This window comes from Vicugna pacos, chromosome 10 (assembly GCF_048564905.1).
Source record: "Vicugna pacos chromosome 10, VicPac4, whole genome shotgun sequence".
Lineage (NCBI taxonomy): Eukaryota > Metazoa > Chordata > Mammalia > Artiodactyla > Camelidae > Vicugna > Vicugna pacos.
Genome location: NC_132996.1, coordinates 28,701,758 through 28,725,773, shown reverse-complemented (window position 1 = coordinate 28,725,773; position 24,016 = coordinate 28,701,758). Strand labels below are relative to the sequence as shown.

Sequence of the window (24,016 nt, the reverse complement as noted above, 5' to 3'; positions counted from 1 at the left end):
CTCTGTTCTGTAAAAAGGGCCTGAGACTCTAATCTGTGCTTTGTCTCGATTAAGGGCAGGGGGTCAGAGTGTTCCACAAGGCAGGAGATAAGACAGTGATCGCTCCAGGAGATAGGCAGGAAGCAAGAAGGCAAAAACCAGCAGAGGCCTCTGAACAGTAACAGTCCTTTAGGTCAAAGAAGAATTGCTACAGCAACAGAAATGTATACATCGAAATCTATGCTGTGGTTATTTGAATAATTGTATGCAATTATTTCTTTTCTGCCCTATTTTACATATAGCAAACTTAAAAAAAAAAAAAGCAAAGCTCCAGGCTGTCAAAGCTATTCAAAGAAGAAGCAAGGAAAATCTATGTTCAGGATTGAGTCCAGGGACTAAGGGGAGAGCTCTGCTTCTGAGGGCCAGCATGGTAGCAGCAGTGGAAGCCAGAGGGAGGCACCGAGCACAAGGTGAATCCAGGAAAAATAAAACCGAGACTAATTAGCCAGCTGCCTTTGACATCTCCCCTCATGGATCTCCATATGATAAGGGGCAAGAATTTGACTCAGGTCCTCGGTATGTGGATGAGAGCGAATTACCACCTGGGTTCTCCCATAGCTTTCTTGCCATCTTAGCTTCCCTATAAGTGGCAGCTATAAAAAAAAAAAAAAGAAAAAGGAAGAAAGGATGGAAGAGAGAGAAGAAGGAGGAAGGAATTCTCCCAAAGAGAATGTGCCAGGGCTCTTCAGCCTGGTGTCCTCAAAAGCCATCTACACCTGCCCGGAAACAGAGGCACTCTAGCTGTCAACTAGGTAACCAGGGATCTCTGCTTGGGAAACCATGGTAATTCAGACTTGGAAGCACCTCTGCATATCTGTCAAAGTAAGGAGTGGGGAGATGGAGATAGAAGTCAACATGGTTTTCAACATGTTTTCTATAGACGCCTAAGGATTCTTATGGATTGGGCTACAGAAAGGCAAGTGGGAGGTGACCATGACTCTAACCAATGCAGTGACATTTTAATTTTTTTAACATCTTTATTGAGATATAACTCACATACAAACTTAGTGTACAACTCAAGAACTCAAAGGTTTTTAGCATAAACACAGAGGTGTGCAATCATCACCACAAGTCTGGAACATTTTCATCAGTCTGATGCAGATCTGAGTTGCAATAACCCCCAAAATTAGATAACAATGAGCTAATTCAGTCTCAGTTTCCTTATCAGTTAGATGGAAAAATTAATATCTCCCTCATAGTAGAGGTTTCTTGTAAAGATTACAGAGAGGTTGTATGTAAAATCACCTAGCACATGCCTTCCACACTGTAGCAATGGTAGGAATAGAAGTAGAAGTAATAATACTATGACTGTGAACTAAACCACAAGCTGAGTATTTTCTACACATGATTTCATCTCATCTTTGCCATAATCCTTCAAGGTAGGGATTACTGTCCCTATTTGACAGTGAGGAAACATAAGTTCACGGAGTTTATGAAACTTTCTGAGATCATACAGTTATTAATTAATGAAAGTGTACCTAAAACCCTAATCTTTCTTGCTCTGAAACCTGTGCATATCTTTGCTCAGTCACACAGATTTTCAACATTCTCAATGGTTTATTCTTTCTTCATCAATGCTTCTCTTGCATGTTTTCCTCTAAGATTTTCCTAATATTTTAACTACAGTGATTTTTACCTCCATCCAGATCCTATATATGATTCACAGCACAGGGTAGAGTGATAGAGAAGGGGTCACAGAGGAGATCAGACATACACATCACACACTAACATGTCCTTAGTAACTCCTAGAAACAGCCCACCACTGACTTAGCTGCTATCTTGGCCAGGAACTCACAAGTCCAAAGTCCCCTGTCCCCCATACCTTTGATCAGCCAACTCTATATTCTTGCTCTGCCTTAAAGAAACAATTTAAGGGGTACACAGCAATAAGATAGGATCTTTGCTTTCAAATTCAAAATTCAAAAAAATGTAACTCATCACCTTTATGTGTAAGGGCTGCAACACGCCCTGTGGGAGAAGCAGTGATGAATAAGACCTGGTTCTTGCCTCTGGGAGACACTCACAATCTGGTAGCACAGGCAAGGATGAATCCAACTAATTACAATATGGAGCAGAGCAATATGGCAGATGAGAAGTTCATGCCAAGTACTCTGGAGCATGGGAGAGGAAGGATTACTTCCCACTGTAGGGGAACAAACAAGATTTCCTGAAGGGAACAACATTTAATGTAAGCCAGTAGTTCTCAACTGGGAGCAGTTCTGTCCCCCAAGACAAGTGATAGTTGGCAATAGAAACATTTTTGGTAGTCACAGCTTGGGCAGGGGGTGGGAGCAGGGTGGTCCTAGCATCCAGTGAATACAGTCTAGGGATGCTGCTAAATATCCTACAGTCTGGCCCAAAATGTCAATAATACTGAGGTTAAGAAACCCTGATTAGGCCTTAGAATTTTTACAGACAAAATGGGAGGCAGAAAGATGCCACAGTGAGAATTTATGTGGCAAAGGCACGGTGATGGGATATAAAGAGCATGTTTGAGATGGCAGTAGCATACAGTAAGGGAATGCAGGGTAACATGAACTAGTCAGATGAGCTAAACTTAGACTGCACTGCACTCCCTTTGCAAGGCAGGACCAACAATCAGAGTTGTACTTTAGTAATTCCAGCATTAGTGCAAAAAGACAAACTTATAAAGATAGTACAACCAAAAGCAAGACATTCTAATTAAGTGCTAAACTGAGTGATGTAGAGGGTGTGCTATGGGAATTAGTACTGAGATGAGAGAGATCAGTGGGGCTGGGAAGTCAGGGAAGATTCATGAAATGTGAGGCTGTGGTATTCCAGGGGACACCTAAGTCTGATACAGGCAGGGCCAGGGTTAGAGGGAGAGGTATAAGAAGTTGATTCCAGGTAAGGAGAACTATCTGAGCAAAGAAAGGGGACTGGAATAAACATGGAATGACTATGACACAAAGAGAGACAAGAGTGGTAGGAGGTGTGTCTAAAGAGTCTTAAGAAAAGCTAGAGTCAGATTTGAAGGGAAGGCACAGGAAGTCAGGTGGAATAAGAAAAGGAAACTAAAACACAATTTAGGAAGATCACTGGCAGCACATACAACATGAGCTGGTGGAGGAGAAACTAGAGGCAAGGGACTACTTAGAGGAGTCTACAGTTACCTGGATACAAAGAAATGAGGCCCAAAACCTGAAGAAGAAAGAACATTATTAATCATGATAGTAACTTCCGAGCATAAGACAGCTACCTATCTTCATCCAAATTAGCCCATGTTGGCACTGGCTATGTGTGAGAAGCACTGGGCCCTATACACTACTTCCCAGCCAGCCCGATTCCTACTGGCCATTTAGATATTTCAAGTGGAACTGCTGGCTGCTCCTCTCAGAGTTTAGTTCTCCAGCCCTGATCCCACCTGGTGCCAGAGTCCATCTCCAACTCTCACAGCCTCCCAGGACCTAGCATGCCTCTTGGTGGAACAATGTAAAAAAAAAAAAAAGATTGAAAAAACAAGTCAACTTTCACCCTGCTAAAGTCAAGCAGATCTGATGACAGTACTACAATACAGCCTTGCTGTTCAAAATCCTCTAGGCTTTCAGATGGGCAATCAAAAATAAGAAGTTCCCACCTAGACCATTTCTAAAATATAAGGCATAGGCAGGAGGCTGGCTGAGTTGCCAGAGAAGTTGTGGCCCCTAGAAACAAGTGGCCCTACTCTATCAAGCCCCTCTTCCCTTAATATCAGCTACTCAGACGAAGACAGAACTACCTCCTGTAGTGTTCTAGCACTAGTCGAGTCAGCCAAGCTGCTGGGGGTAGCTCCCAAAGCTGAGTGCCGTGGTGCCACAGGATGATGACAGAGCTGATTTGAAATTCTTGAAATACAGGCCAACCCTCACTATCTGGACCACCATGCTGAGGGAGGGAAAAAACATGAATTTAGAACCTATCACATACCAGCTCCTCTGCTTGAGGCTTTGCATACATTAAATTCTTACAACAACCCTGCAAAGAGTTACCCTCCTCAAATAGCTGAGTAATTGAGGCTCAGAGAGGTGAAGTTATTTGCCTAATTGTCACAGAGCCAATAAGTGGCAAAGCCAAGTCTTGAACACAGGTCTATTTGTATCAAAACATATGCTCTATCTGACAATAACAACACTAATAACAACAACAAAAACTTTTATTGAGCCTCTTCTATATGCCAGGCATTGTACTAAGTGTTTTATACGCATTATTTCATCTTCACAACAACTTCACGAGGTGCCTAATAATATTATTCCATTTCTAATGAGGAAACTGAGGCTGAAAGAGATTAAGTAACTTCTCAAAGTTTCCACAGCTGGTAAAGGGAGAACCAGGTTTAAACCTGGGTCTGTGTGACTCCACAGCTCAAGCTTTTAACCCTACACCAGATATCAGAGACACTACAGAAGTATATTTTGCAGTTTCCCACAACCTACCTATCCCCACCTCCCAAAATGTGTGATCACACCCCTGCAGAAGACTCGCATCTCAGCCTGACACCATGCTGCTACAGTGACATTGGTCAGTCATTCCACACAGGAACATTAAAATACAATTGTCAGATGTAGGTAGCTTTCCTGGAAATATAGAGGAACAGAAAGGGAGCAGTAACTAGCATTCACTGAGCTTGAATTGTGTGTCAGTATTATGCTGGGAACATTTTTCTTAATTAACACATGATGAAATTAACTTTGGTAGGGGAGTGGGGGAAATGTGGTTCTATGAGGTTTGGTACATAAGAAAATTCTTATAACCACCCCACAATCCAGACACAGGACAGTTCTATTACCCAAAAAAACTCCCTCATGCTGTCCCTTTGTAATCAAACCTTTCCCACACTCCTAACCCTTGGTAACCACTGATCTAGCCTCCGTCCCTATAGTTTTGCCTTTTTCAGAATGTTATTAGATGTGATCATATAGTACGTAACTATTTGAAATGGTTTCCTTCTCTCAGCGTAACACCTTTGAGATTCATCTTTGCTGTATGCTTCAACAGTTCATTCCTTTTTATTGCTGAGTAGTTTTCTATAGTTTGTTTTATCCATTCACACACTGAAAGACATTTGATTTGTGTCCAATTTGGGGCAATTATAAGTAAAGCTGCTATAAACATTTCTGTATGGGATTTAGTGCAAATACAAATTTTCATTTATTTATAGCAGTAAATACCTAGAAGTAGAACTGCTGGGACATGTAGTAAATTATGTTTAACTTTACAAGAAACTCTATAAGCAAGAGTTCTAGTGGCTCTTTCTCCTTACCTAGTACTTAGTATTGACCACTTTTAATTTTAGCCATCCTAATAGGTGTGTAGTGGTATCTCATTGTGGTTTTAATTTGCACTTCCCTAATGGCTAATGATATTGAGCATTTTTTCATATGTTTATTTGCCATCCAAGTATCTTCTCTGATGGTGTCTGCCAAATCTTTTCCCATTTTTTACTGAGTTGCTTGTTTTCTATTCATGAGTTTTGAGGATTCTTTATTTGTACTGGGAACTTTTAACAGCACTTTTCTCACTTAATCCTGACAACCCTGCAAGGGTAAGAATCATTAATCACCACTTTACCCTGAGAAAATCAAAGAGAAATCACTAAACTATTACAACCTGATTAGTTCTGCCTAATTTCAAAGTTTACTTATCACTTAATCACCTGTGACATATATAACACTAGAATGCAAGCCCTATTAAAGCTGGGATATTTTTTTCCAGGAGGGAGGTAATTAGGTTTATTTATTTATTTATGATTAGTGGAGATACTGGGGATTGAACATGTACTCTACCGCTTGAGCTATAACCTCCCCCACTAAAGCAGAGATCTTACCGGTTTTGTTCAGGATCCAATTCCTATCCCTAAAACAATGCCTAGCACATAATAGGTATTCAATTAAGAATTTGTTTAAAGGCTGACCAAATGCCCTTGATTTTCCATGTAGGCCCCACAGAAGAAAATAAAACTGCTGTCCAAGTGTTTGGTCCAGTTAAGGGGACAGTGAGTTTAGGGAGGTTCTTGTCTGCTCACCTCAGACTGTCAGGACAGGCTGACAGTGCCATCCCACTGCTGCAAATCCTTTGCCCATGGGCAGTGTCCCCACCATAGGTCTCAAGAGAACACAAGCCATGAATTCCCAACTGCCAGGCTGGTAGAACTCCTGCCAGCTTGCAAGAAGGACACCAGCACCAACAGGGCTATCCTGGTCACCTGAAGGGCCCACAATGCACAGCCTCTGCTATCTAAGAGAGAAGCAAGCAAAGATGGATGGCACTTGAGGAGCCAAACTGCCCCCACGCAAATGATTATATATTTTCTATAAAATGCCTGCTCAGTCTCAGTTTATCATAAGTCTAATTTCATAGCTCACAGCACAGACAGAACAATCAGAAATGAGAATGAATCAAAGAAGAGACAGGGAAACTATAAAAAGAAATCACAACAATGCATATAGGAATACAGGCACTGGGGTGATAGTGCAAGGGGCCCTGAAGACATGCTTTGAATTATCCAAAGAAAGTTAACGTTCTGTTGACAATAATCCACAAGAAGGAAAACTTACCTCACAAATGACTAAAATTTTAAAATATCTAGAAATGAGGTTATAGTTCAGTGATCTGAAAAACTTACTGATATGAGGCTGAATAAATAAGGCTTTAATAGAGTATCCCTTCAGACTTCTAAAGGCCTTGGGGAATCAGCAATGCTTTTAAATGGGTCATACAAATCTCAGGTCCTTGATGGCCAGCACAACAAGGGTTTCATCTCTGGTGGCTTAGCATCCATTATCCAATACTCTAAGCTCTGAGCTGTCCACCTAACTGTCTAGTTAGATCGTGAACTCCACCTATGTTTAAACTGACTTAAGCACGCACACTTTGCTACCATTACTTTCTCTTTCAAAGGCAGTAGCTTGTGACTGGTCAAGAGACCTGCAGGTTAGCAGGCCTCTCTACCCACCAGAGGCCTGAGACTACAGGGAGAGCAGCTGAAGCCACGGGCAAGGCAGAAGCTACACTGAAAAAGAACAGCTCACCACTGGCACAGGGAAGAGCAGGGTGACAGCTTTTGTGTTATTTTAGAACAGTTTGTGCTGATGAGCTTTTTGTTGTGGTAACATTCTTCTAAAAAGAACATTTTCTTCCTCCCCTCATTGACAAAGTAACTCAGCAGAAAGTGAAAAAGAAGGAGGAGCAGATGACAAAGATATCCAGGAATCTGTGGATCTTGGCTCATATCACCTTCTTGACTGTGGTGTCATCCATCTCCCAGTCCCATGGCCAGGCCCTCAAAGAGACATCAGGAAATCTCTAGGCCTCATTTACCCCCAGAAACACAGCTCTATTCCCAGCACAGACAGTAAAATTTGGGTCCCCTGAGGGCCAGTGATACTTCTAGATGTGACCAAAAGTTCGGATCCTTTCATTGTGGTGTTGTCCTTGCTCAAGAACCTATAGTTGCCAGGTTCAACAAGTATTCATATCTCAGCCTGGTTGCCTGGAAAAGGAATTTTTAGGTTTTTGTCCTGCAGTTTTCAGCCTGAGTCACTCTGCCTAACCAAACCTGCCCACCAAGCTTCTTAACTATCTCCACATCTTTGCTCACACTGCTTCCCTACTGCTCAGGCTGCCTCACCCCTTCCACCCTATCCCAATTCTACTTTTCCTCCAGGAAGTCTATTTTTCTCCTCTTATAAATTCCTTAGACACTATCAAGTTCAACCTGATACAAGGAAACCCTCTGCTGACCAATCAAGGGAGTGCTGTGTTCTACCCGCCCATCTTCAGTGACAAGGAGTTCACTACCTACCTACTGAGGAAGCCTCTTCTATGACGAGACAGCACTGCTGAATGACTCTTTATTCCAGAAAAAAAATATGCCTATATTTTACTTTCCCCACAGTGGTCCTGGTTCTGCCCTTAGAATAAGATAAACAATACAGCAGTACTTAATAGCTCAGGCTTTGAAATCAGATCTGTGCTCATATCCAGTATGTCCTTGAACAAAATGCTTGACCTTTCCAAAGTTCCAGTCCTCGGTGATAATACCAACCTCAAAGGCTGTTAAAAACATTAAAAGAGTACTATGCAAAAAGCTTAACACTACCTGGCATAGATTAAGAATTCAATAAATGATAGCCAGGGATGCAGTTTTCATTGTTATCATCATCATCATTTAAGTGTGATTCCTCTACTTCTTTTTGTTTAACTTTTTTTACTGAGTTATAGTCATTTACAATGTTGTGTCAAATTCCAGTGTAGAGCACAATTTTTCAGTTATACATGAACATACATATATTCATTGTCACATTTTTTTTCACTGTGAGCTACAAGATCTTGTATATATTTCCCTGTACTATAGTATAATCTTGTTTATCTATTCTACATATGCCTGTCAGTATCTACAAATTTTGAACTCCCAGTCTATCCCTTCCCACCCCGTTCCCCCTTGGCAACCATAAATTTGTATTCTATGTCTATGAGTCTGTTTCTGTTTTGTATTTATGTCCTTTTTTTTTTTTTTAGATTCCACATATGAGTGATCTCATATGGTATTTTTCTTTCTCTTTCTGGCTTACTTCACTTAGAATGACATTCTCCAGGAACATCCATGTTGCTACAAATGGCGTTGTTGGTTTTTATGGCTGAATAGTATTCCATTGTATAAATATACCACTTCTTCTTTATCCAGTCATCTGTTGATGGACATTTAGGCTGTTTCCATGTTTTGGCTATTGTAAATAGTGCTGCTGTGAACATTGGGGTGCAGGTGTCTTTTTGAAGTAGCATTCCTTCTGGATATATGCCCAGGAGCAGGATTCCTGGGTCATATGGTAAGTCTATTCCTAGTCTTTTGAGGAATCTCCATACAGTTTTCCACAGGGGCTGTACCAAACTGCATTCCCACCAGCAGTGTAGGGGAGTTCCCTTTTCTCCACAGCCTCTCCAGCATTTGTCATTTGTGGACTTTTGAATGATGGCCATTCTGACTGGTGTGAGGTGATACCTCATTGTAGTTTTTTTTTTTCTCATTGTAGTTTTGATTTACATTTCTCTGATAATTAGTGATATTGAGCATTTTTTCATGTGCCTATTGATCATTTGTATTTCTTCCTTGGAAAATTGCTTGTTTAGGTCATTTTTGGATTGGGTTGTTTGTTTTTTTCTTATTAAGTCATATGAGCTGCTTGTATATTCTGGAGATCAAGCCTTTGTCGGTTTCATTTGCAAAAATTTTCTCCCATTCCATAGGTTGTTGCTTTGTTTTACTTATGGTTTCCTTTACTGTGCAGAAGCTTGTAAGTTTCATTAGGTCCCATTTGTTTATTCTTGCTTTTATTTCTATTGCTTGGGTAGACTGCCCTAGGAGAACATTTTTGAGATGTATGTGAGATAATGTTTTGCCTATATTTTCTTCTAGGAGGTTTACTGTATCTTGTCTTATGTTTAAGTCTTTGATCCATTTTGAGTTTATTTTTGTGTATGGTGTAAGGGAGTGTTCTAGTTTCACTGATTTACATGCTGCTCTCCGGTTTTCCTAACACCATTTGCTGAAGAGACTATCTTTATTCCATTGTATATTCTTGCCTCCTTTGTTGAATGATTCCTCTACTTCTAATGTATTTGAAGATATATCACCTGAATCTTTTACTTTCCAGGCAAAAGTTTCTTCACTAGATTATAAACTATATGAGGACTGATGTATCTGTCCTATTTACTGCCACACTCCCATGTCTAGAACAGTGCCTGGCACATATTTAATAGACACTTCTAAATACTGAATTGTAGTGAATGCTCTCCATTTCACAGTTTCCATGCCCTCCATCATTTATGTCACACCTCCCTGTATAGGCTTTCACTGTTCTAAATGTTTCTGACAACATGAGATTTAAAACTGACTTCAAAACTTAAAGGTGGACTAATCAGAAGAGTGGAGAGACTAGAATTACCTCCTCCCTCATGTATGCACCATATCACTACCACAGATTTGGCATAACTTGATAGCTTCATCAAACTTCTGGCTCACGTTGAGCTTGAAAACAATGGAAACTTTTCAATCTTTTCACATGTGATGACTTTGTACTCTGTGCTCCGTGGAACTGGAGCTGTAGTAATGCCAAAAGGTGAAATAGTAACAGAGCTTTTTCTATCAAGAGATTCCTCTTGCTCTTACTATCTGGACCACTCAGCTGGCTCCCAGCAACTGCAGCCTGGAATTCAGAATGATCTTTCTAGGAATCTTTGTTTCTTCCTCACAAATAGAGTATAAGCTTCCAGAGGGCAAGATCTGACTATCTTGCCTTCTCTCCCACATGCCAGCACAGGGCTGAGCACAGAGTAAGTACAGATGGATGCCCTCCATCCACAGCAGGAATACAACAAGGATTCAGGGAAATTTTAAAGACTAGCCTCAGGGCTCCTTCTCCATCTCCAACGGTAAAGCTCAGTCAGTGTTGTACTTCTAGCTGGTAGGCAGACTCAAATGCAGACTTAAAGCCTGTACTCTTAACAGGCCAGCTCCTTGAGGCTGCTCTTCTGAGAATCACCTTCCTTGACAGGGATGCATTCCTAGATAACAAGCCAATGTCAAGAACATCTTTCCACAGGGAACAGCCTGTCTCGACAGCTTTTGGGGACTGTCCCTACAGGAAGAGAAGAGAGTCACACAGGGTGATGGAGCTCACCTCATCACTTTCTTCCACGTCCACGTCACCATTGGCATCATCATCCATCAGCTTGTGGATGCTGCGGACTGCATCAAAGCTGAGCTTCTCATCCTCACTATGGCACAGGAGCTTATCAATTCGGCAAAACTCTGTACAGGAAAAGCAAGAGACAACATTACAGGGGCTGCCACCCAGCCTCTATTACCCACCTGTCTCACTGTCCTTAGCTTATTGCACCTGACTCCTCATGTAGCCACTTAACTGACTGCATAGTGAGAAAAGTATATCATATTAACTGTCTCCCCTATTTAGGGACAATGCTTTATTATCCTAATAGTTTCTGATAGGGAAGTCAAGCATAGGACTGGGAATACATTGGGATCTAGACAAAGGACATGAACAGGTAACACACAAGGAAAAAAATACAAATGACAGAAAATACAAATAGCCAATGAGCACAGGAAAAAGCCTCACTAGTAATCAAAGAAATACATGTTCAAGTGAAATATTATTTTTAGTCAGTTAATAAATAAATGTAAATTAATACAATCTTTCTAGAAACAGGAAAACAGCCCATTCGTCCAATGCCAGAATAATATGCATTTTTGTTCACTTTGTCACTGCTGGTATGTATAAGGCCAGCCACAGGCTAACTGGAGAAACCTTTTACATCTTATGCCTTCTCCCAGACAGTTGTGTTCAGCAAATATCTATTAGACATCTAAGGTCCTGAGCAAATCTGACACCACAGGACGGTGGTTGGGAGGTCTGCAGTGCAGCTTCCTCTGCCCACCATCACATAGTCGCATAGCAACAAAACCAGCACAATAGCGTAGCCCACCCAGGCTCTTTCGTGACACCTAATCCTCCTTTGCACCTAGCCTGACTGATGCACACAACAGAAAGAGATTGGAGGCTAGTATTAACTCTACTATGTGTCTCTATCAAGTTCACTATCTGAAAAAGACATTTTAACTAAAGTTTCTAGTATTTCTCCCAATTCCTAGAATATAAAATTCCTCTTTCCTTTTGATGCTGATCTTGATAACTACTTTCTAGGCAAAATACTCTTCAGATCACCCCCAAAGAGGACAGAAGAAATATCCTGACTTTCCAGATAATAGAACCAGCAGTCACAGAAGAGAAAGCAAGGACAGGCTGTGGCTGTGAAGACTTCTAAAGGCCCTGATCAGAGACCTGACACACTCTAATCTACTTAATCATTTACTTGTCTGCTAGTCAAAGACAGTGATAATATAGGACAGGTCACCTCTCTATCACTTGCTAGTTGCTCAAATTCTTTTCAAAATGAGGAGATGTATAAATATTAAACTTTTAAAGAGTACTAGATGTGACTCAATAAAAATACGTTGGATATTGAAGCTCACAGATGTCAACTGATGCACCCAAAGTCAAAGGCAGCTGAAAAGGCACAGCAAGAGCCCAGGTCCATTCACTCCCAAGCCAGCACTTCACCTGACTGCCTTTATGCCACAGTAACCAGATAGCTTTAGGTTAGTTTCATCTGCTGCAAATCACAGATGGTAATACTGGTAAGACACACACTGAAGAAATGGCTTTATAAAAGAAAAATTAAGATGAATAGTATGCATAGAAAACAAATATTGCCATGTAAGTCTATGTTCCTCTACTTTTGTCCTGCCAAGTTGGAGTGGGAAGTGGAGGGTAGGGTAAAGGGGTGGTGGACACTGAGGGGGAGAGTAGAATATAGCCCAAGATTAAGGCATTGTTCCTCAGCTTCCTCACCAACAAGAGCTCTTGGCATGACTGGTTCATTCATGGACGCCTATCCACAAATTACCTATCCAAAAAAATTGCAATAAGTAATGATTAGTTCATAGATGAAACACACAGTACCAAGATTGGCATAACCAACATAATGCTTTCCTTCCCTTATTCCTGTTTTTATATTACTCAAAGGCATAATAATTGCTTATCAGAGCTTTCTGATCAGCATGTGATTTGCCCATTTAAATAACATTTACTGAGTACTCTTCATATGTCAGGCTCTGTAATTAGCACAGGGCATAAAGAGATGAATCAGAGCTCATCTTTGCTCTCAAAGAGCTCAATTATAAAAGCTGGGGAGAAAGGTAACTAAAACCCTATGTGCTAAATGCCATAATAGAAAGAACTGAGATTATGCTAGGGATCAACAAAACTTTCTTTGTAAAAGGCCAGACAGCAAACAATTTAGGATTTACAGGCCATATAGTCTCTGCTGCAACTACTTAACTCTGTCATTGCACAAAAGCAGCCATAGACAAAACATAAGCGAGTGAGTTTAGCTGTGTTCCAATAAAACTTTATTTACAAAAACAGGTGGTAGGCTGGATTTGACCCCTGCACCATACTTTGCTGACCACTGTTGTAGAGGACCATAAGTAGCACACCTGAACTACATCGGATCGACAGATTTCTGACCCAAAACAAAGAAATCTAATTTTTTCATTAGCTTATATCTACACACAGGTTTATCCTAAATAAAGCACAACTTCTAACAGGCTTTTTAAAATAATAGAGATAAGTTTACCAAGCTCTAGAGACTGGGGGTCTCCAGGCTGGCACAATTGACTGAGGTCAGCCAGCCCCTTTCGAAAAGACCTTCGGCAAGTCTAAGAAGTTTGGACTTCAAACACCAGGCTCTAGTTTAAAACCTGATCAGACAGACAGGTGACCTTTGCTGCTGGCATCTCTGGCATAGAGAAGGATTAAAGGGATTGAGGACAAGGGAGTACAAAATCTTGATGTCCCATATGGTCACAGAATCCTGTAGAATCCTGTCCAGAAAAAAATCACGTCAGCCAAAATTCACAAATAATTCCTTCAACTAAGCACTTCTTAGGCTGCCTCTCTCCTTCCTGAGACCTATTCTATCTTCTCTTAATACATTCCAATCTGGCAAGATTCCCCAGACCCGTCTGAAAATACCTTATAAGATCCAGCCATCATTTAGCAACACATTATTACTGCAATGAGAGAGTCCTGGACTTGGAGTCAGAAGACATATGTCAAAATCCCAGCTTCATTAGTTACAACCATTTGATGTTAGACAAGTTGTTTAATTTCTCTGAGCCTCTAATATCTCATGTGCAAAATAAGGATAATTATCTCTACTGCACAGGGTTCTTGTGAGAATTAAGCAAGACCATATTTATTCAAACACCTAGCTTAGGGCCTGCATGAAGCTGACATCTAGTACATTTGTAGTCTCCTTCTTTCCTCCCAGAGCAGCAAGTGAACAGTTTCCATCTTTTGCTAACTTCAGCCCCTTTCCCTATCAGACCATAAAGGATCAAATACAGGAGGTATAGTCCAATCAAATTGATCAGACATAAGTTCTAGCTGGCAAGTGACTCCGACAATAGCCTGCCCCTCCCACAGCATTTATATGTCTACCACTGGTAACATTTATCATACTGTGTGGTAGTTATCAGTTTAATTTGTCTTCTATAAGGGCTTAGGACCATGTCCGCAGCAGCAAGAAAAGCATCTTGATAGATGCTCAATAAATGTTTTTTGTATGAATAACTACATACCAACTCTACAATTATGTGTAGGATTTCTATAGGCAGAAAAGAGAAGTTTAGGTAGACAGAATAGCATAGGACCAGGTTTTTAATTTTTTTGGTCACAGGACCCCTTTATTCACTTAAAAATTGAAAATCCACAACTGATACTTACTGTGTTAGAAATTAAAAAACGAATTCCAATATTTAGCAATTAATTCTCATATGTGTTAATATAAACAACATGTTTTTATGAGAAATAATTGTTTTCTGCAAAAAATTCATGAGGAGAGTGAGATTGTTACACATTTTTGCAAATCTCTTTAATGTCTAGCTTGATAGAAGACAGCTATTCCACTCTTACATCTATTTCTGCATTCAATCTTCAATCAAAACATAGATATGAAGTTGGAAAAGGCAGGAGTATTTTAATAATCTTTCAGATAACTATGGTCATTCTTCTCTGACACTTCACCAAAACTTGACGAATAGTAGGTTTAGTAAAGGTTAGTTACAATGTGAAATCTGAAACTATGCAGATGAACTCTATTACATTAAAATCCATTGGTCTACCTTACACTTTCAATGGATCTTTTATCCATGGGTGATTTTGTAACATGACACATTAGTCATTTGGAAACTAGTGATTCAATGAGTTAGGCAGAACTTCCAAATGTGACACATTTCATTTATACAATATCAAAATATCACAATTATTAATATCACCACGGATGTTATCAGAAAAGCTTTAAATCTGGGAAGCTGTCAAGCTCACAGGGGCAGGTACAAGTTTTCCAAAATTCTAATTTTCAATTAAAAGCTGAAATTTTATCATTGGCAACAAATACTACCAGTTGCTTTCCTTAAAGTAGGAGACTCACTTCATTCATTTTCAAGAAAATGTCTGCCAAATACATAAGTCTGAATAACTGCAGCTTGTCTGTCAGTTATTCTTTCAAGTAAAAATAGTGTTTCCTGAAAAAAGGAGGTAGTTCAGCTTGCAACTCAATCACACAAATGCTTTTCCTTGAGATAAGCATCAGGTTTCCACATGCAGCAGAAGTGCTTTATGCGTACTTCCTGTTTCATCACACAGAAAACTAAAGAGACATGTACTCATGGGGTACAATTTAATAAAATTAATACATTTTTACTTCTTTATTAAAAGCTTAAAAAAAAAACAGAGTGCATGTAGGTGAGGAATGCAATGATTACTGGCACAGTTTTGAACCATTGCTTCGATTCCTGTTAAGGTGCCAGCAGTTTTACCTAATTTCTTCTGCAACAACAATGCAAATGTACACACACTGGAAAAAACAAATAGTATCTCAGCATTATTATTAAAATGGCTTTGACCTTCTGGACCCCCCCCAAAAGATTCTGGTAACCCCCAGTAGTCTGCAGACCACACTTAGTTAACCACTGACAAATAAAACCAAAAAGTCCTTTCCCTCATGTCCAAATTGCCTCCTCTTTCTCCAGGCAGAGCTAATCATTTACTGTTCTATGCTCCAAAGCACTTTGTACATAACTCTGTTATATTAATTCTCATGCTCTGAGTTGTTTGCATGCCACATCCAGAAAAGGGCAAGGACTAAATTTGACTCACTCTATCCCCCAGGGCCCAGTACGGCACCATCACTAATATCCACCTTGTCAAGTATGAAATCAGTAAATGCTGGCTGAATGAATGAATGCATGAGTGAATGGATTCATTACAAACCATATCTCCTCAAAAGGCAAGAGAATTCTTGAGTACAACCCACCGATTCCCAGCACCAATATCCACCCAATCCACTCTTCTCCCGGCCAGTTTCATCTCTCATCACTAAACATTAATTCATCCCCAGAGAACACATATCTGCAGGCATGCAAAGCAGAGCCAGTGCAGCTGAGCTGGACAATGGACTGTTTGATGTGAGACCCAAGCCCAAAGGGAAAGAAGTGAGAGAAACAGCAGTCAAGGAAGAAGGTAGAGAGGAGGAGGAAAGAAGGATTAGCTGTTCCTCAGCACTTGTCTGGGAACTGAGGGGAATCTGGAAATGGCTAAATTTTACCAGTAGGGGCCTCATTCCTGAAAATAACTTCTCCCTCTTCACACTTCATCCCCTAACCAGGGCTGGCAAGCTCTGCAGTGGCTCTGATGGGATCAGAATCCAGGCTCACCCTTAGAAAGGGGTCAGAAGACAGTGTGACTGAGAGCATGAGCCCTGGGAAGATTTTCAGATTCGACTAAGGACTACAAGGTTCCAGACATAAAACAGCCTGGAACCTAGAATGGGGATGGGGTTGGGGGAAGGGCAGGGGGCTCTCTAGATTAAAATGTTAAAGGCTGAGAAGGGAAACTGGTTTGGGACCTGAAACTGGCAAGAAAGTCCCCCCTCCACTGGCCCCAGCTAGAATACAGGACATAGCAGGCCTAGCCACAGAGAAGAGAGGAGTCAGATCCCTGGGCTGCATAAAACAGAGCCTACCTAAGGGATGCTCCTGCCCCCGTTAGAACATCATGTCCTTATATCCAAGAAGAGGCCCAGCTCTTCCCAGCAGGAGGCAGGATTCAGAACAGCTTTCCTTCTGGACAAAGCTGGCACTGATACTGATTTCAGCTACCCAAGTAACACTGACCCAAAAGACTTCTGACCATGCTCACTTTTCCCCGCCGAGAGATAATGCATCAAAAAAATAACCCAAACAACACCCAGAGTGAATCCTAATGTAAACTATGGACACTGAGTGATTATGATGTGTCAATGTAGGTTCATCTTTGTTTAAAAAAAAGTATCATTCTGGTAAGTAATGTTGATAACAGGGGTTGGCTATGCACAGATGGAGGCAGAGGATATATGAGAAACCTCTGTATCTGCCTTTTTTTTTTACATATTTTAAAATTTGCATATATGTACTGTTCATTGTTTCTAAGAACATTTAGAGCTTTAGCTTTTTTAATTTACATAGTTATCAAAGGAATAAAGCCAACCACAAAATAAGAATTAATTCAAAAAGCTCTGTATCTGCTTTTCAATTTTGTTATAAACCTAAAACTGCTTTAAGAAAACAAAGTCTTAAAAAAAAAAAAGCACAGTCTATGATGTATGTATGGTCAGTAGAGGTTTTTTCAATTCTCATTAGTCTGCTTTTAAAAATATTATAGATTGATTATAATGTGAATAGTCTCACTCTCACCTCTGATCTGAACACTCCAGTAACAACTTTTTAAATTTATATGAAATATAATTAAAGAAAGTCATCAGTGGAAAAAACAATCAAGAGCATCAACTACGTATAAAAACTCCAATATGCAACACAATGAGATATACCTACAAGTTCCACCGGCATTTCTGACTTTGTACACCTTATGGTCTTACCACAGTCAGCATACAACTGCAGTTATTTGAGGATATCTGAGGGCAGAGCTCACGTCTTTTTCATTTTTTTCATAGCGCCTACTACCACCTCATACATGATATATTTGTTCATTCATTTGTTTATTGTCTATCTCCCTCCAACAGAAGTATGGTTCACAAGCAGAGACTTTCTTATTCACTGCAGTATCCCCAGAGACTCATACAGTGCCTGGCACATAGTAGGTATTCATATTGATTTGTTGAATGAGTGAATAAATCTTCCTACTGTGCAAAGCAGATTCCTCCTCTCTACCTGACTTTTTAATGTTGTAGTTTTAAAGAATTCAGGCTCAGTCCTAGGCTCTCTTCTCTTTTCATACTACACTGTCTCCTAAAGTAATCTTACCTCTCTTCATAGCTTAAATTACCATTTATAGAAATCACTAGCTATTTACCAACTCCCAAAAAACAAAATGATGTTTCTGGTTCAAGTTTCCCTTTTGACCTACAGAACCCACAAAATCCAACTACCTACCAAACATCTCCACATAGATGTCTAATAGGCATCTCAACTCATAATGTCTAAATCTAAACTCATTATCTTTCCCCCATTCTTCTTACTTCACCAGTTGTGTCAGAAACCTTAACATCTCACTCTCCCCAACTCCCCACATTTAATCTATCATCAATCCTAGTTCAAGTTCAACGATTCCAAATCTCATTCTCCATGTAGCATGTCACTCTCGGGGGAAGTGGTCTAAATACTTAATAAACAATCAGTAGGGATGTGGGCTATAGGCAGTGCTAGTGCATACCAGCTACATAACTGTCCAACTCATCTCCCTGCTTAACACCCTTCAAAATCTTCTCATTATTCTTAAGATAAACCTCAAATTTCTTACTGTGGCCTGCCGGGCCCAAAATGATCTGCCACCTGCCACCTTTCTGGTCTCATGCCCAGCAAATTCCCCTGCTTCGTGTGGTCCCTCTTTGACATGTCAAGTTTCTTCCCCCCATCCTCACAGCACAGTGGTTCTCAACTCTGGCTGCATATTAGAATCACCTATGGAGCTCTTAAACTGCTGACTCCCAGGCCCCATCCCAGACCAAGTAAATCAGTATCTCTACAGATGGGACCTAGGTATGCACTTGGGTTTTGGGAAAGACTTTTTGTTTTTCCTTTAATTGAGAAATAATACACATACAGTAAAGTACATAAATAAACATAAAGATCAATTAATTTTTACATACATATATTGGTAACTACCACCGAAATCAAGATATAGAATATTCCCACTACTCCAGGAAGGCTCCCTCCCCTTGCCCCTTTCCAATCACTACTACCACCACAAACCCCCCTCCTCCACAGTGGTAACCACTATTCTGACTTTTATTACCATAAATAAGTTTTGCCTTTTTTGTCATTTATAAAAATGGAACATGGGTATATTTAGGGTATAGTTGCACACAGTAAAATGCTCGCATTTTAGGTGTACAGTTCAATGTGTTTGACAAACACACACTTATATAACCACCACCCAAATTGAGATATAGAACACTTCCATCACCACAAAATGTTCCTATTTGGCCCTTCAACCCCCTCCCTGTGCAACCACTGATCTGATTTCTATCATTAGAAATTAGTTTTGCCTATTCTAGAACCTCAAGTAAGTGTAATCATCACACTGTACTCTTTTGTGTCTGGCTTCTTTTGTTCAGCATGATTTGAGAGTCAACCATGTTGTCACACGAATCAGTAGTTTGCTCCAATTTATTACCGAATAGTAGCTCATTGAATGGATATACCACAATTTATTCATTAACCAGTTTTTGGCTGTTACAAATAAAGTGCTATGAACATTTGTGTATAAGTCTTCATGCTGACAAATGTTTTCATTTTTCTTGAGTGAATATGAGTTGGTTCTTTTTCTTGAGTTCTACTAGGGGTGGAACTACTGGGTTATATAGCAGGGGTATGTTTATCTTTTTAAGTAACTGCCAAACTGTTATCCAAAGTAGTTGTATCACTTTATACTACCACCAGTAAGCATCGATATGAATCACTAGTCCGGTTGCTTTATATATTCTATTATACAAGTGGTGATGCTAATGTGCAGCCCAGGTTGAGAATCACCTAGAATTCCTTTACATGAAAGGCTCTTCATTCTTTCTTAACCGGCAAACTCTGACTCATACTGTTAGTTTCAGTTTGAATACATTTTCTTTAAAGGATATTCTATGAGTCATCCTCTTTCTCAAACTGGTTTAGGCCCACATTACACATTCTCCAAAGTACTCTATATTTTTCATTTATAACACTTTTCACAATTGTAATCATTTGTGTGATACTTTGCCTAACATGTCTTCTCCACTAAACTATAAGTTCCAGAGCAGCAGGAATCAGGCTATCTTCTTTATGGCTGAATCCTAACTTCCAGCCAACACCTAGCACTTAGCAAAGTGCCTAGCACAACAGCTGGGCTCCAATAACCATTTGCTGAATAAACAAATGAACGCCCAGAAGAACTTGCTGCATGAAGGAGCAAATTGAGAGATGAACAAATACAGTCCCTGCCCACAAAAAGAACTAGAATGAGCACATTACATGAGTTACAGACACAAAGTAGAAAATGGTAAGAGCAGCCATAGATGGCATAGGCTGAACAATAGTTAGAAGACAAGGTCGGCAGAAGGGAAGGCTATCCAAGCAAAGCAAGCCCAAGAGCAAGGAGCACAGCATCTTACACAGTTTGATTTATTAAAGGAGCCAGAGTCAAAGGGTTCTTTTTAACAATCTTGCAAAAGCTCCTAGAATGGGAGTAGAATGGGAGTAATGGATGTTAGGATCCCTCAAACTCATCATACTCAGACTCTAAGTGGTAGAGTTGGAGGGACTTTGAAGGGTATCACAGGTCACTGCTCATTTTACAACTGAAAAAGGAAACTGAGGCCATGAAATAGGGTTGTTTTGCCCTAGGTTGGACAGCAAAGTACTGTCAGAATCAGATTAGAAACCTCGCCAACTTCTTATGCCAGGTCTTATAACAAGACTATAGTTGGGAGATAAAGATGAGCCTGTCTAAGAAAGCTCCTTAGAACTACTAACTCTTACTCTCCAAGGCCAACAGATGGAGAGAGTGGGGAGAGAATGGGTTCAATCAGGCTCTTTTTGTCTATTAAGGGCAAACACAGAAGTCCTAACTGAGCTTGTGCCACTCCCCAAACAGGGTAAAGTAACTTCCTGGTTTTGCCTTAACTTCTTCAATGTCCAGCACTAGCTAAAGGCTTCTTCTTCATTAGGACTTAGAAACAAATTTTAAGAGACACAAGAGAAGGAATACGAGTCCCTGGTACACTCTACTGGGAGGAGCAATAAGAGCAAAAGAATATGATTCTGTTTAAGCACATCAAACCTAATCACCTGCTAAAAGAGATGAAGAAATCTTCAGGCCTCTTTTCTCGGCAGGGCTGGGGGCACTCAACCAATCCCTCTTGTGCCCCATTTCTATCATCTTTCTTCCCTCAGTATTTGTTTCTTTATATTTTGATCTCATAAGAAGCTTCTTTCCAGAAGAAGATAGCTAATCCCTAAAGTTAGTCCCCAAGAAGCAGGCCACAACTTCAATAACTTGGGCTTCCAATGCAGGGGCCTTAACGCTGTTCTGACTCCCCATGCCTACTCCTGGGTCTCCTGCAGGGCTTCAGACTTTTGCCCATCTACTTCTTAGCTTATTTGCTTGCCCTTTTAAACCTATAACCTTTCTGACTGAATCAGAAGTGTCTGACCCCGAGTTCAGTGTTCACATGCTGCCATTTTAACATTTATTTGTGATTTTTCAAACAGCTATTTGCTGAACACCAAACTAGCTAACGGTAGTAGGAATACAGAGACGTAAAGACACATTTCTCTGGTCTCCACGGTCCCCTCCATCCCTACCTCCCAATTATGAAAATATATACTGAATTGCAGAAGTAGACATGGGTCTTTGAACCCAACTTTCTTATACCTTGACCAGTCCAAGGATTAATTTTCTTATCTAAAAAATCAGTCATGTCCTTTGAAAAATAGGAGAGCCCTTTAAAAATCTCGGTCATTCATTTGTTAGTTCTCTATTCTTTGCTTTATCTGTGAGTCTAATCTTCCCAACTGCAGCAGGAAGAGTCTGATTTTTCCATTGTCCCTTGTGTCTGGCCTAGGACTGGACAACACAGTACCTGGTCTAGCAACAACTGAAAGTTGTGTACAGATTGGGAAGATTCACTTTCTCAGCTCTGGGGTCCCACACACCATAGGTCTTTACATTCTTTACATTCTAAAGGTGCCAAGAAGTGTGACAGCCTCAAAGAAATTCAATCAACACATGCTTGTTCAAAAGCCACCCCAAATTCTCTGATCCAGTGCCTGACCCAAACATTCTTGTGTCCTGGCCAGTACTTGTCAGGGTCTGAGATGGCCAAAAATATAATTACAAACAACTCAAAACAGCTTTCTGCAAGGAAGAGTTTTCTAAAAGTGCTAGGGTGAGCACCCAAGGACCTGCTCAGATAGGGACTTTGCAGAGTGCCCAAGGGAAATGTCCAGCTCATTAGCTGACCCTGAATTTAAATCCTCTGAGTTCAGAAGTGGGGCTGGCTCCCAACAATCAGTGCTTATCCCAGCAGCCCCAAGAGCACAGTGATAAATGCCTTGAAGATATAAACACTGAGGAGCCAGGCACACCACTGCATGGGGTAAAAACAATGTGGATTCCAGTTTCCATAGCAACAAGAGGTCATCCTCAAGCCTCTCAGGCCCATTGCTGGCTGGCTTACCAGAGAACACATTCCTAGGCTCCAAAAGAGACCAGGACTAGGAGAAAGCTTCTCATCAGCTTTCTGCCCCCATATAAGCCTCCACTCAACACAAAGAAACTAACTGGCCCCTCTTCTTATTTTCTTGAGAGACAATAACCAAGAAAAGCTACTGAAAAACCTGGTTGGCAGTCAGGATGATCATTCTAAGAAGTAGGTTCACAGCCCTTCCTTATCTGATGCAGTTCTCAGCTATGGTAGCAGAGCGAGTCCCCTGAAATCCCCTGACTACCCAGAAGGAAGTGCGCCTGAGCCTCCTTACAGTCCAGGCTTCCAACCCTGCTCCTTCATCTGCACAAGGCTGATATGATTTCTGAGGAGAGGCTTCTATGGCAAAGTTTATTCCAGCTCACAGAGAACTGAGTTCAGGTTTCAATGTGCCTTGCCTGGATTATTACAACAGCTTCCTCACGGTTCGCCCTGTCTCTGCTCAAACTCATCCTCTACCAAATTAGTCAGTAGAATTTTTTTTTAAATTCAAATCTGACTAGACCACTGCCCTGAATAAAGTCCTTTACAGGTTCACTAAAAATCTGTACACAAATGTTCATAGAAGCTTTACATGTAATAGCCAAAAACTAGAATCAGTCTATATGTCCTCCAATAGGAGAATTGTTATACTCTAGTACTTACATACTACTCAGCAATAAAAAGGAATGAAGTAATAATACACAGAACTACTTGGGTGAATTCCCAGGGAATTATGCTGAGCAAAAAAAAAGTCAATTCGAAAAGGTTACAAACTCCATGATTCTATTTATATAACATTTTTGAAAGGACAGAACATTAAAAATGGAGGGGACAGGAATTAGGGACAGAAAAAGAGACGGGAGGAAAGGGTGTGATTATAAAAGGGCAACATGAACGATCCTATGGTGTTAGAACAGAATTTCATGCACACGCACACATACGTACAAGTAAAACTGAGGATATCTGAACAAGATCAGTGAATTATGTCAATGTCAATATTCTGGTTGTGCTGTTATATGGCAGTTTTTCAAAATGTTGCTGTGTGAGAAAATGTGCAAAGCTTCTGGTTGATCTCTCTGTATTATTTCTTAAAACCACAGGTAAATCTATAATTATCTCAATAAAAATGTCAATTTAAAAAAAATCCTTCACAGGGCTCCCCAAATTCCTACAACAGTGATTCCTAACTTCTTCCAATGAGTAATTCAAAAAAGCTCCATACAATAATAGCTACATTTTTGGTATCCACCAACTGAAAATGATTGAGGAAATAATATGGATTCATGAGACACCCTTCAAGGACATTTTGTGGGGCTTCAAATCCCCAAGATTGGAAACCACTGTCCAGTATAATGAATATAAAGTAAAGTATACAAGGCTTTTCAAGAGGTGGTCTGTAATGAGTTCTCTAGCTTTATCCCATGCCTCTAACACACATCCCATGCTCCCACCACACTAAACTACTTTCAATTCCATAAATATGCAAGATTCACTTTGCGGTTTTGTACATGATATTCCTTCTGCCTGCGATATCCTTGCACCATTCTACACCTGACTAATTCCTACTCAAGTTTTGATTCTACTCAGACTTTTTCTAATTCCTCTAAGAAGTCTTCTCAACACT

The 24,016-nt window shown here is 40.3% G+C and overlaps 1 protein-coding gene across 4 annotated transcripts in view; it reads right to left on the bottom strand.

The window, feature by feature from the left end:
• STIM1 (stromal interaction molecule 1) overlaps positions 1-24,016 on the bottom strand; it is a 171,362-nt gene that overhangs the window by 73,345 nt on the left and 74,001 nt on the right. For all 4 annotated transcript variants that reach the window (XM_015238506.3, XM_006203401.3, XM_072969348.1 and 1 more), the window contains exon 2: positions 10,716-10,846. In XM_015238506.3, coding sequence (XP_015093992.2) covers positions 10,716-10,846 — 131 coding nt within the window. The remainder of the gene's footprint in view (positions 1-10,715; positions 10,847-24,016) is intronic.